The sequence below is a fragment of the Haliaeetus albicilla genome, chromosome 5, assembly GCF_947461875.1.
Source record: "Haliaeetus albicilla chromosome 5, bHalAlb1.1, whole genome shotgun sequence".
In the NCBI taxonomy this organism is placed as follows: Eukaryota; Metazoa; Chordata; class Aves; order Accipitriformes; family Accipitridae; genus Haliaeetus; species Haliaeetus albicilla.
The window spans coordinates 40,404,895-40,416,990 of record NC_091487.1 but is presented as its reverse complement, the minus strand read 5'-3'; the positions used below and the strand labels follow the sequence as shown (position 1 = coordinate 40,416,990).

The 12,096-nt window shown below is 42.4% G+C and overlaps 1 protein-coding gene across 7 annotated transcripts in view; it reads left to right on the top strand.

Annotated features, from left to right (window-relative positions):
* Positions 1–12,096, top strand: part of DPF3 (double PHD fingers 3) — a 168,659-nt gene that overhangs the window by 72,117 nt on the left and 84,446 nt on the right. For all 7 annotated transcript variants that reach the window (XR_011324809.1, XR_011324808.1, XR_011324807.1 and 4 more), the window contains exon 3: positions 3,664–3,771. Coding sequence is in view for 4 of the 7 variants with exons in the window: in XM_069784291.1 (XP_069640392.1) it covers positions 3,664–3,771 (108 nt within the window). In the remaining 3 variants the exon portion in view is untranslated. The remainder of the gene's footprint in view (positions 1–3,663; positions 3,772–12,096) is intronic.

Here is a 12,096-nt window from a genome sequence, read left to right as displayed (position 1 = left end):
CCCCATTCCTAAGAGATTATGCTTTGGCAAAACTAGCTTTCATTTTTTTTTGCTAATCCGTTTACCTAAGGAATTTCTGTTCTTATAGCATCTGGTTATGAGTAAGGTGCTGCTATTTTTATCCTTTTAAATGCAGTAATAAGCAGGTATATATATCCACTATATCCACAAGTAATGTTTTGGCAAGAGCATCTGCTACGAAGATAGACATATATAGTCTTATATGGGTTTCACTGGTGTCTCCACACAGAAGAAATCATCTTAACGGCATCACACCAGGAACCAAGAGATCTTAATTCTTTGCCTTTCTCAGCCACAAGCTCTCTGGACTACCTTGAGCAAATTCACCGTGCAAATCTTTTTTTCCTCAGTTCTCATAGTGAACTGTTTGGCAGCTTACCCTGCAAAAGGAGATCAGTGGCATTTCTTCTGCAGGTCTGCTGTGGAGACTAATGGTAGAACAATCTTCACAGAGAATCTTAAGTGAAACAAGCCTACTGCATCTGCATTGGCCACCAAATCTGATGCTTTTGTTATTTTGAATTAGAATAATCAGTGTGAAATGAAGCAGCCCTCCTCCCCCATATTTGCTCTCCTCTTTCTTGATTTTTATTAGCCCATTTAGTGCTCCCTTGGGTGTCTTTGCATCATCTATTTCTTGTAGTATTATGGTGGGTCAAAGCATCCCCCTACAGTTTTAGCATGCATGTTTTCAGGCTGTACACAATGCGCTTATGCCCATACTGAAGGGCTCTGAAAATTTTCTGCCAACCACGCTGGTATCTGTCACGTGTGCTGTGTTCACTGCCATTTAGTATCCCTAACCTGAAAAACGGTATGAAGACAAATGGCAAAGCTCCAGGACCTCTTTTCACTTACAGAGGGCTTGAAAAACAGAGAGGAGAGTCAGGATCTCAGCATATTAACCTGGTTTCTTACTGTCCTCTTTGTTAAAGGAGTCAGAAAACTGCATCTCATGATAAACAGTTCAGGGTTAATTTCACACAATACTGCACATAACTCCCTCCTTTTCTCCTCCTCCCCCAGCCTTTCACACAAGCTTTGAGTTATGACTCTCCTACACTAATGAGATAAACAACATAACTCATTGCAGGTTCTGCTATTTCCTCTATAAGCAAATGGTTGGAACCTTCTCTGGTTGCCCTATAAGGCACTGGAGGGAGAGACAATTGAGCCAGGACTGAAGACAGTAAGACCTGTATATGCATTGTTTCCATATGCACTGCAAGATTGACTGTGGAGGGGCTAGATTCAAAGCATTCAGAACCGACTCTTTCCTTGTTGTCCCTCCTTTGTGTTAACAATCAAAGATCCACACTTCATGTGAGCCAGCACAGTGACAGATGGGGTCAGGGTGGAGAACTGAAGGTAGCATTTGATGGGTTTGGATCAAGTGAAGGTCTGGTGTATGTTTTAAGTTCATTGGATGGCTGTGTATTAATGAGCAAGGGTATTGTGAATAGGAACAGAGAGCTTACCTCAAGGGGTGCAGAGATGGATGTTGGATCATCCATCTGTTATTGATCTATCTGCCAGCTGGAGTGGGCTGTAGGTCCTCTAGGGAAGAGGCTTTCCCACCTCTGTCTTTTCAAGGATACCTGCTTTGTTTCTTGTTGGGCTTTCAGCATTTGTGGTTGGCTTTCACTGTCCTGGCTGAATCCAGAACTGCTATTTTTATATAATAGCACTCAATAATTGAACCCACATTAACAGATACTCCCCCAAAACTGCAGTAGATCCTTGCTCCTCTCTGTCTGGGACAAATGCTCAAAGCTGTGCTGCTTATTTCATTCAAATGACTCCTCTGTGGAGGCCTGTGCAATGGAGGGCTGATTCTGTCCTGTTGCTCTGGTCTCGCAACCGCCATTTCAATGTTGTGAGCAAGTTCTTGCACAGGACCTGCTGTGAAAGGGTGAGGCTTCTTGCCTCCACCTCTTTAATGACTCACATCAGAGCCAGGCACAATCCACCTCATCATAATAGCAATTGTTTGCAGTGGTTAATGTTTGCAAAGTGGCATGAAGAAGTGTGTCCAAACATCGTAGAAGTGCTAGTTATTCACATTTTTATTCACAAACCACTCCTAAGCGCCTTGCTCTGAAATGTGTCCTTCCTGGGGTGGGCATAATGCCCAGCAAGCAGTGCAGCAATGAAAGAAGGGTGTGAAAAGCCCCAGTTCAGGAGCATTCTGTGCCCTGGAACAGCCAGGATCTCTGCATATACTCCATCGCTCGGCCATACCCAGGCAGCGTGCTGTAGATCCTCCATTTATGCACCAATGCCTGGGAAGTAGGTGGAAAGTACTGGGGTCTGAACTGGCATTCCCAACAGTTTAAACATTTCAAACCAGGAGCTTAGGCTTCACTTGCAGAATTTGATTAGCCCATTCCCTTGAGGCGAATAATTTTGTTGTGTCTTCCCCCCTGCCCCACAAGTAACAGGATATTGGTTTTTTTAATTATCCTCATTTGGTTCGGTGAGTCAGTTTTGTTCCCAGGCTGGTACACTCTACTGGCTACTTCAGAAGGGGTGAGAGAACTCTTGGGCCTTTGAGCTGTTCTGCTTTACTGGCACCCCCTTTGTGTTGTCCAGCTGTTCACTGTTGGTGCAGTTTCAGATATGGTAACACCATGCCTGTCCTCTCTCTTACATGGTCTTACCTGTATTCTAAGGGCAATGAGTCTGGGATTGCGGTCATGCTCCGTAGCCCCTTGAAGACTAACAGCAGCAGCAGCAGGGCAGAAAAGCCAAAGCAGAACTGGTGGACAAAGAGGGCAGGGGAAGCAGGGGACAGAATGAAGTTCTTCCAACTTTTCTGTGTCTTGCTGGGTATTTCTGTGTGTCATGAGTATCTGGGGCAGTTGAGGATGCTTTGAAGCACTTGCCAGTGTGCTTCTGTGCCCCTAGTAGCGATGCATTCACGAAGCCCTGCTGTGTTCTGAATACAAGAGAGCAAAGCATAGCTTGAACGTTGGCTAAGGAGTGTCTGTCAGGAGAGCCAGGGCAGCTCAGAAGCCAGCAATGCCAAATGTGATTCAATGGAGCATGCAGTAATATAAACGTTACTTCTGTGTCTCCTCCCCCATTCAGGATGTTGGCATGAGGAGGAAATAACCAGAATGAAGAATCTGTCTTCAAACAAAAGTCCAGAATTTAAGCAAAAATACAGAGTCCAAATAGCCAGACCTCATGGATCTTGGTTTGCTCCCACTTGGAAGACACAAATTTCCTGAGCTGCTTTATGCATCAGGGCCTTATGATTTGCATATCGGAACTTCATCTCTTCTCTCCCAAGGGGCTTTCTCTGCCTGTGGAGGAGGCATCGCCCCTGTGACCCAGGAGAGTTTGAAATTCTATTTACCCTGAAGAAATCACAAATTATTTATGTACAGCTCTGGTTTCAGTAGAGCTGAGTGATGTGTCTAAGTGAGACCTAGATTCTCTGTAGGCCTGATCCCAAGAGGTGCTGAGGAGCCTCAGGAGCACTGGATGCCTTGAGTGCATAGTTCTGCCTCATGATTTGCAGGATTGAACCCTCCAACAAGGAGACACTGGAAGGGCAAGAACAAAGATGCTAGAGACAGTGCTTGTGGTTTACAAACTGAAATGTGATTATATTTATTTTTTGCCTTTAATCTTCAGGCCTGGCCCCAGGTCAGCTGTACACGTACCCAGCACGTTGCTGGCGCAAAAAGAGGCGTTTGCATCCCCCTGAGGATTCCAGACTGAAGCTGCTGGAAATTAAACCTGGTAAGTATTTGTTTGCCCCCCTCTCTCTCTCCTGTGCTGCAGAGCAGCTGGCATACATGCAAACCTGCCATTTAGTCCTTGGACTTTATCTTTGCCCCTCTCCAACCATTTCTCTTTGCATCTGTTGCATCTTACTTGATTTGCTGTAACAATAACCACCAAACCCTCTGCACGCAACTCATCCCTTACAGAAATGTGTACAGCTTGTATTGAATGCAATGGGAGATGAATTTACCTTCCGTAAGGGTGAATCCTGGCCTCTGTTAGCAAATTCATAAGGATGTAAAGGATCAATGTATTACTAATTATTTCCTCAGTGTGTTATTAATACAGAATCTCACTCTGGCATCTGCTGCCTAATCTTTGTGAAAAAGACCGCTGTGTGCGTGGAACAATATACTGATAAGATTTTTCATAATGGGGCTGGGGACCAGGGGTGTGACCAGATTATAAACAGCAAATAATAAAAATTAGTGAGCATATGCCACATTTGTATATGTGTGCATGCCTGTGTGTGTACATTAGTCCATTCTTCTTTCATTCTTGTTGTCCTTGATACTCTTCCCCTGGATGCCGAATGAGTGACTGTAAAGCAGATGTGGAGGAGCTACAGCTGTGTCAGGTATAGCATAGTGCTGTGCATCCTTCCCTGCAGTTAGTAATAAAGGGTTGCTGTCTTTGGGGTCCCCTATTATGAGAAAGAGGGAACACATGTACTCACAGCTGTATGTGGTTTTTAAGAGGCGAGACACTGCACTATAAAAAGTACAGGAGAAAACCCCAAAATGTAAATTAAGAATATTTAAAAAACCTGTTTGACAGAAGAAGGTGCCTGGGAACTGAGCTATGCTCAGCAATACTGATGACTTTGCTTCTATGCAGTAGTTGGTGAAGAGAAAGGAAGGGGCGATAGAGACAAGTTCTAAACCCAGTAAAATCAGAGGCAAAATTCATGTTGATTTTGGTAGAAACAGTTTTTGAAGGCTCCCTGCCTTCAATATAGGAGATGTCAGCAGACAACTGGACAAGAGGAAGAAATGCCTGTAACCACTCACTTGGGGTTCAAACCAAGGGTGAAACCTCAGCCAGCAAATAGAACCAGACTTCACAGCAGAGTCACTCAGAAAGAACTGGTGAAATCAGTCAGGTACACTGATGGAAATGAGACTGGACTCTAGGAAGAGGATGATGTTGGCCCATAGAAATGTCTACCTCAGACTTTGTGATGATGCAAACACTCTGTGGCTTGGTAATTTAGTAAGGTAAAGCAGTAGTGCAGAGTTTGACTCTTCTTTGTTTGCATTATGCTTCTTTGCTGTACTCACTGAATGCCAAATTAGTGCATCCTACATGCCACAGGGCATGAAAGGCAATTACCACAAAGTTATCAGATAAAGAGACCTCAGCATGTCTGTCTCTGTTGTTTTCCCTGCTATAAACATCTCTTCTGCATCTCAGGAGTGCTACTTTTGTTGCATTGCCAGTGGCAGCCAAATTAGGCAAGTTATATTGCTCTGCCATTTAAATCTATTTTCCAACCAATTTCTTTCTAGTGATTAACTTTCCTTATCAGTTACACCACAAAATAATTTCACTCCATCTGTGCATATCCAGAATAGACTCACTAGCCAAAAATGGGATTTTTCCCTTCTCTGATTTGAAAGTATAAAACCTATGGAAAACATTGGATCTCCATTTAAAGGTAGCTTTTGACAATTTGAGAAGAAGATAGTGTAATTTATTTTCAACATGGACAGCAGAAATACTGTACATTTTGGAGGGGGACGCTATGGTAAAACCTAATGCTGAACCTAGGAAGCTACCTTGTGCTGACCTCTTTGTTCCCCAGTTAAACATTAGATGACTGTGTGGGGCAAAGATGTGGCAATTTAAGATCCCTTAAAAAGCACAGAGATGACAACTGTAGGACACCTGAAATAAATTTGGAAGAAATCTAATCTAAATGTTCCATGGTTTCACTCCACCTAGGGCTTGGACATCCTAGTCTTGGCTTAGAGCTGTTCTCAGCAGCTGGAGAGTGCTTGTGCTGAGTTAATATGTGAGTAGCTGATTTCTATATAGGAGGCTGTTGAGTCGGTTATATGTTATATAACATAGGCGAGCAATGCAATTCTACAAATCAGGGCTAAACCTTAGTTTTATTATGTTTTAATTTTGTTAACTGTGTAGAAGTACTTCTCACAAGACTGCCTCTGTAAGAAACACAGAAGGGGATCTTGGCTCCGAAAGTTGCCAATCCAGCAGTCGGTGGGATCAGCACCGGGGGTGTGAATACTTGCTTGGACTGCACCTCGGCTTCTGGCGTGGCTCATTGTAGTGATAAGTTGTATCCAGAAGTTTAAGACTTCTACATAATTCAGGAGATACATAGACCTAGGATTTTTGTTTTGGTAAGTCATAGCTAGTCATCGGCTGGTCAGTAAGTAAAATCAAACTACTGTCTTGCTAGCAGTTCAAGGGTATAATAAATCGTTTAGTAATAATATAGTATTTATAGTTACAACCTACTTTTGCAGTGTTAGTACCTTGCAGGTTTAGGTAGTGTGTGACAAAACTCAGTGAGTGAGAGTTTCATATCTGGTAATATCAAAACCTAATGAAGAAAATAATCATGCTCCAATGGTCTCCTGTTTTTTGTAATATAATGTTTTTCTTGGGGTCAGTTGCTGCGTGCTTCTTAATAGAACATGGTGCTTTTATTGCCCTGGTCTGTTGCTTTTATTTGGTTTCGGGTGGAAGTGTTTGATTTTAAGAATAGTTACAGCCAAAGTTGTAAAGATCAGAACACTGGAATAGGTGTTGCTGATGCAGTCTTTAGATGTCTGTTTTCCTCTGCCACATACGCAGAGTTACGTGCATGGATTGCCCTAGTAAAGTTGTTTGATCAAGGGTCTAGCAATGTTCATGTTAATATTATTTCTAAGCATCCTCCAAGCCATCCAGTAGCCTATCCAATAGATATGTGGTAGAAATAAAGTATTGCCAAAACTTACTTATGATAACTGCTTCAGTGACAATACAGTGAATGTTATTACCAGACCTTTAGGAATTACTCTAAGTATTCCTGACATTTACTTTCACATGGGCTGGTCTTCCTCTTTCAGTGGTATATTCATATCATCAGAACCAAGCACTACGGTTCAAGTGCAGCCAAGTTTTTGTCCTTATAATGGCCAAGAGCTGTTACACGAGTCATTACAGTGCAGCAGTCAAGACTCCTATGAAGGGTGGTATAGATTTGAAACAAATCCCCAGTCATGGGCAATATATTGATCTGTTGCTAATAGTGTGATTTTCTAGGTACAGAGTGCTAAAGTTATTAGATGTTGATACTTTCATGATATTCATGAAATTAGACTTCTGTTCAACCAACTATGAGCAAAACTGATTCTCTGCAGAACTAGGCAGTGGTATTTGCGTGGCACTTCAGCACAGAGCAGTGGGAGGGCTGGAAGCAGCTCGTGCTTCCACACTCAGTCCTCAGCTGGCTGTTCTGCCCAGTAAAAGAGCAAGAGCAGAGCAGAGCTCCCATGCATGGGAGGTCTGCGAGTCTGGGAATGGGTGAGGGAGAGGATTGGGCTGGGCTGGGCTGGGCTGGGTAGCCTGTTCTTCTAGAGGAATGGAAGAAGAAGGAAAATTTCCAACTCTTCTACCACCAACTTGAACTGCAGTTGCTGCGAAGGCAAGCTGTAGGGTTCTGGCCCTCAGTAATGTCAGAGGAGCTGGAAAGATGAGGGTTAGAAATAGAAGAGAGACCCCTGATTACACCCAAGGCCCCTTGAAATCTTAATTGCTCCTTGTCCTATATACTTAGTAGTTTTGTGGTACTGGGTGGTATCATGATTCTGTGTTAGGTCAGGTATCAATATTGTGGAAGTGGTATTACATACAGTAAACCCTGCTGACAGTCAGGTATTACCCAAGCTTTGCAGCTATGCAGATGAGAACAGATAGGGTGCATATGGCCAAAAACTCTGGTGGAATTTAAATTGGTAGCGTCCTACTTCAGTTTTACAAGATGGCTAAATATAGCTATGTACATACATGCACATAGAGCTTTTATTTCACATAAGTAAGTGTAAAGAGTATGACTGGAAAGCTTTTGTCTCAATTCACTGCTGTCCTTTGGTTTTGGACTGAAAGCCAACAGTGAGGTCTCACAGTGGGCAGCCTTCCCACCCACTTGCAGGGTGTGGAGTAGAGTTGTGTGTGCTGCTACTGCGCTGAGACTGAGCTGGTGTCCTGTGCTAGTGTGTGTCCTGTGCTAGTGCCTGTCCTGTTACTTATCTCTGGGCAGTCTAGTGTTCAGCTGAACTACAGAAATGGCTTTTTTTTTTTTACCAGCTGTTGAAGAGGTTAAAGTAAACAAAAGTATTTTTCATTTGCTATTACGAACCATGTTAGAATTGTTTGAGGCAAGTACTAACAACAGATTTTTAGGTGCCACTTAAACAATGCCTGATCTGCTTTTAGTCTGGCATATGAGATATACCTATGTGAGTGTGCTTGTAGATGAATGAATGGAATCCTTACAGATAAGCCATTATCTCTTTTGACCATCTCAATTTATCTTGTGGAGACTGTGTCTGATTGTACAAGGTACTGTGTTTCTCCTGGGAAGTGATGAGTGCCCCCAACTTTTGTGGAAGATGCTCAGCATGTCTGTGGAGTCCGTGCTCTTTAAGATGGGGCACTTCACCAAGATAAAGTTAAGAGGAAATTAAAAAGGAAAGGACAGAATTCATATTAGTGTCACTTGTATGATAGCATCTAGAGACTCAAGCAGCATGTTAGATCATCATCCCGGGGGTCATTGTGAAGGCTTCTTGTACTCTCTGCTATAGTCATATACTATAGCAGATCTTACAGCCCAAGTATACAAAATATAGTAAAGAAAGTACTTAGATTGCAAAATTGATAAATGAGAGACAAAGATAATAAACTACTTCTAAGAAGGTTTAACTGGAGGGTTGTGGTAGAGCTGGAAATTGAACCCAAGAACAGAGTAAAAGCTCATTTCTCCTGAGTTCCGTATTCTTTTTTCTTTCCCTGGTTGCTATGTCCAGTGTCACTCAAAGATATTAGAGCCTGAAAATAATTCAAAACACTAACTTCATGAGAGTTTCCTTTAATCATTATTCTCAGGCCAATTAATATTGCCTAGTTTCACTTTCAATTTCAGTGATTTCTACACAATCACACTTTGGTTCTTGTTCAGTACTGGAAGACAGCAGTGTTGTTTTGCTATGAACACTCTAAGGAAAGGCACATCTTCTCTTAACAAAAAATTTTGCCACTATTTAACATATATGGAAACTTCTCTGTGATTAAAGGTTAGGTTCCTGTTATGTTATAAAACCTGCCTGTGGCTCCTCTTTAAGATCCATTAAGACTGTCTTAGGATCAAAACTGGCAGAATAATTCTGGTGCCAAATAAATGTACGTCTGTAAAATGCAGTTTAATTGGATACGATATTCCTAATGGGGGCCATACTATCAATGTATCAAGTGTTCAGACTTCTGACAGGTTTCTGCAGATGTGAATTTACGGAAGATACTTTTGTGTAGAGCTTATTTTAGTTTTTTTAATTGTTCATGGCTTTTATAAATATTTGCTGTCATGAAACTGAAATATGGGGCAGATATGACTTGACAGCCAGCAGACAGAAGCAACTTTTGTTCTCTGATGACTTGGTCTAGAGTCCTCATGTAAAATGGAGTTTAATAGCCTGTTATCAACTTCTGTGACTTTTGATGTCTGCCCTCCAAAATCTTGAAATTAAAATGCTTTTAAAAATCTGCTTTTTATTCAAGTACTTCTGCATTCTGAAGTACTTCGGCTTTTAAAATAACTCTCCTCATCTTTTATAATATATTCTTCAGTACTTTAAAATATCACTGATTTTAGGATTTTTTTTTCCCTTTACTTTTTTTCTTTTCACATGCCTGATTCCACCTGCCAGGTGTTTAGTTGCGGTAGGATTGGAAATGGGCTCTGCATATGTCTGCTTCTGTGCTCGGGCATCTGCACAAGCCGGAGGTGCTGCGAGGCCAGCAGAGGGAGCAGTGAATAGCGTGTTTTTTTGCAAGGGCCTGACTCTGGTTCACAAGTAAGTCAGGAGCTAGCTCTGCAGAAATGAGTGGAGCTCTGTGGGTGTAAAAGTAAATTAGGAGAGGGATTGAGCCTACTCCATGAGTCAACTTTTTAACAGATTTTCTTCTGTGGCAGGAATAGCCTGTTTTAAAATTATTATTTGTTAGAAACAGGATTTGATTTTGGTAGGTGGTGCCAAAGCAACAGTCCTGGCGTGTATTTATGTCAAGCGTTGGGCAAATACTAGGTCAAATGTCAAATAACTCAAAGTCACAAAGTGTGGACGATGATGAGCTTCATATTGAAAGAAGCTGCATGACCCACGTCAAAGAATTTTACTGAGCGATTCTACATGGATCCTGTAGTTTCTGGTTGAGCTAGAGCAGATCTCATTTTCACCCATTCCCATCAATCTTTATTTTTGGCATCTCATGCAGAAGAAAACAAAAAAGTGGTTAACTTTTTGTGACAGGGAGGGTGGGTAATTTTCAGTTCTCATTTGATGTGTTACAGTGCACATCTGCACGCTGGCCATGCTGAATCCTGAGGTTGGTCTGTCATGTACCTATATATGTCACATTTCTGTAGCACTTGGGAATAAAATGAAGCTTTATATTGTGAAGCCAAATCTGGGAGCAGGGATGCTGGAAGGTGCTGATTTTTTGGTTTGGGGTTTTTTTTTTTTTAGGGCTAGATAGTCAGTTTCAAAGTGTAAGAAAAAGGAAACATTTATCCTGGCTGTAGAAATCACTAAACACTCCAACTGGTGTTTTTTTCTATAATTTCTTTAGCAAACTGAGAACCTCTTATGTGAATGGGGGGAAAATTAATTTTTTACCAGCTCTAGCTTTTTTTTATACCAAAATACCGATTTCTGCTGGCCCTTCTCTTTTGGGCTTCTTATCCACCAAAGTACCTAAGTATTGGCCTAAATTTAAGTAGGTGTTTATTCATCAGCTAAGCCTGCAGCTTACAGATGAGTCCATCAATGCTACTGAATCAAAACAGTAGGCTCCAATTCTCCACTAATCTTGCCTTCAGATTGTTCACAGCAGGACATGGCACCACAGGCAAGAGCTGCTGCTCTGTGGCACTTACACATCCAGCTATGGCTCGGGTTAGAAAAAGTGACTTTTCTGTCACCAAGAGAAAACTCATCAGTTTGGGACCTCCTTGTGAATCAGCTTCTTCCTTTTACACTCATATTTAACCGGACTCTATTCCATCTCATCCACCACCTTTAAATTCTTCCTACAATGGGGACATTTGCTGGTCCAAATCTCTGGCCAGATAAAGTTTGCTTTCCTTTTCTTACATGGCACTAAGAACACCAGAGAACCTGTCCCTTTCTGCATGTATTCACTGACACTCAGTCATGATACAGAAGTCCTGCAGTGAAACATCTTTGTCCCATTGCCAGTCTGCAGTAGAGGTGCTGATCTCTGCATTTAATGTCCTGCCCCACTGGGCTGGATTTGGCTGGGATAGAGTTAATTTTCTTCATAGCAGCTAGTATGGGGCTGTGTTTTGGATTTGTGCTGAAAACAGTGTTGACAATGCAGAGATGTTTTCGTTATTGCTGAGCAGTGCTTACACAGAGTCAAGGCCTTTTCTGCTTCTCGCAGAAGCGAGTAGGCTGGGGGTGCACAAGAAGCTGGGAGGGGACACAGCTGACCCCAACTGACCAAAGGGATATTCCGTACCATATGATGTCATGCTCAGTATATAAAGCTGGGGGAAGAAGAAGGAAGGGGGGGATGTTTGGAGTGATGGCGTTTGTCTTCCCAAGGAACCATTCTGCGTGATGGAGCCCTGCTTTCCTGGAGATGGCTGAACACCTGCCTGCCCATGGGAAGTGGTGAAAGAATTCCTTGTTTTGTTTTGCTTGCGTGCACGGCTTTTGCTTTACTTATTAAACTGTCTTTATCTCAGCCCATGAGTTTTCTCACTTTTACTCTTCTGATTCTCTCCCCTGTCCCACTGTGAGGGAGGTGAGTGAGCGGCTGCGTGGTGCTTAGTTGCCGGCTGGGGTTAAACCACGACACCCACTGTCACTTGCATCACCTGTACCCCATACAGGACTACGCAGCAGCCGGGACAATGGAATACCTCTTTTTCTCTCACCTTCTCAGTGCATAAAATGATTGATCTCATTTGTCTATCTCAGAGAAGTGCCTAACAGATAGTTAATAGTTATTTCTGGAGAGTTT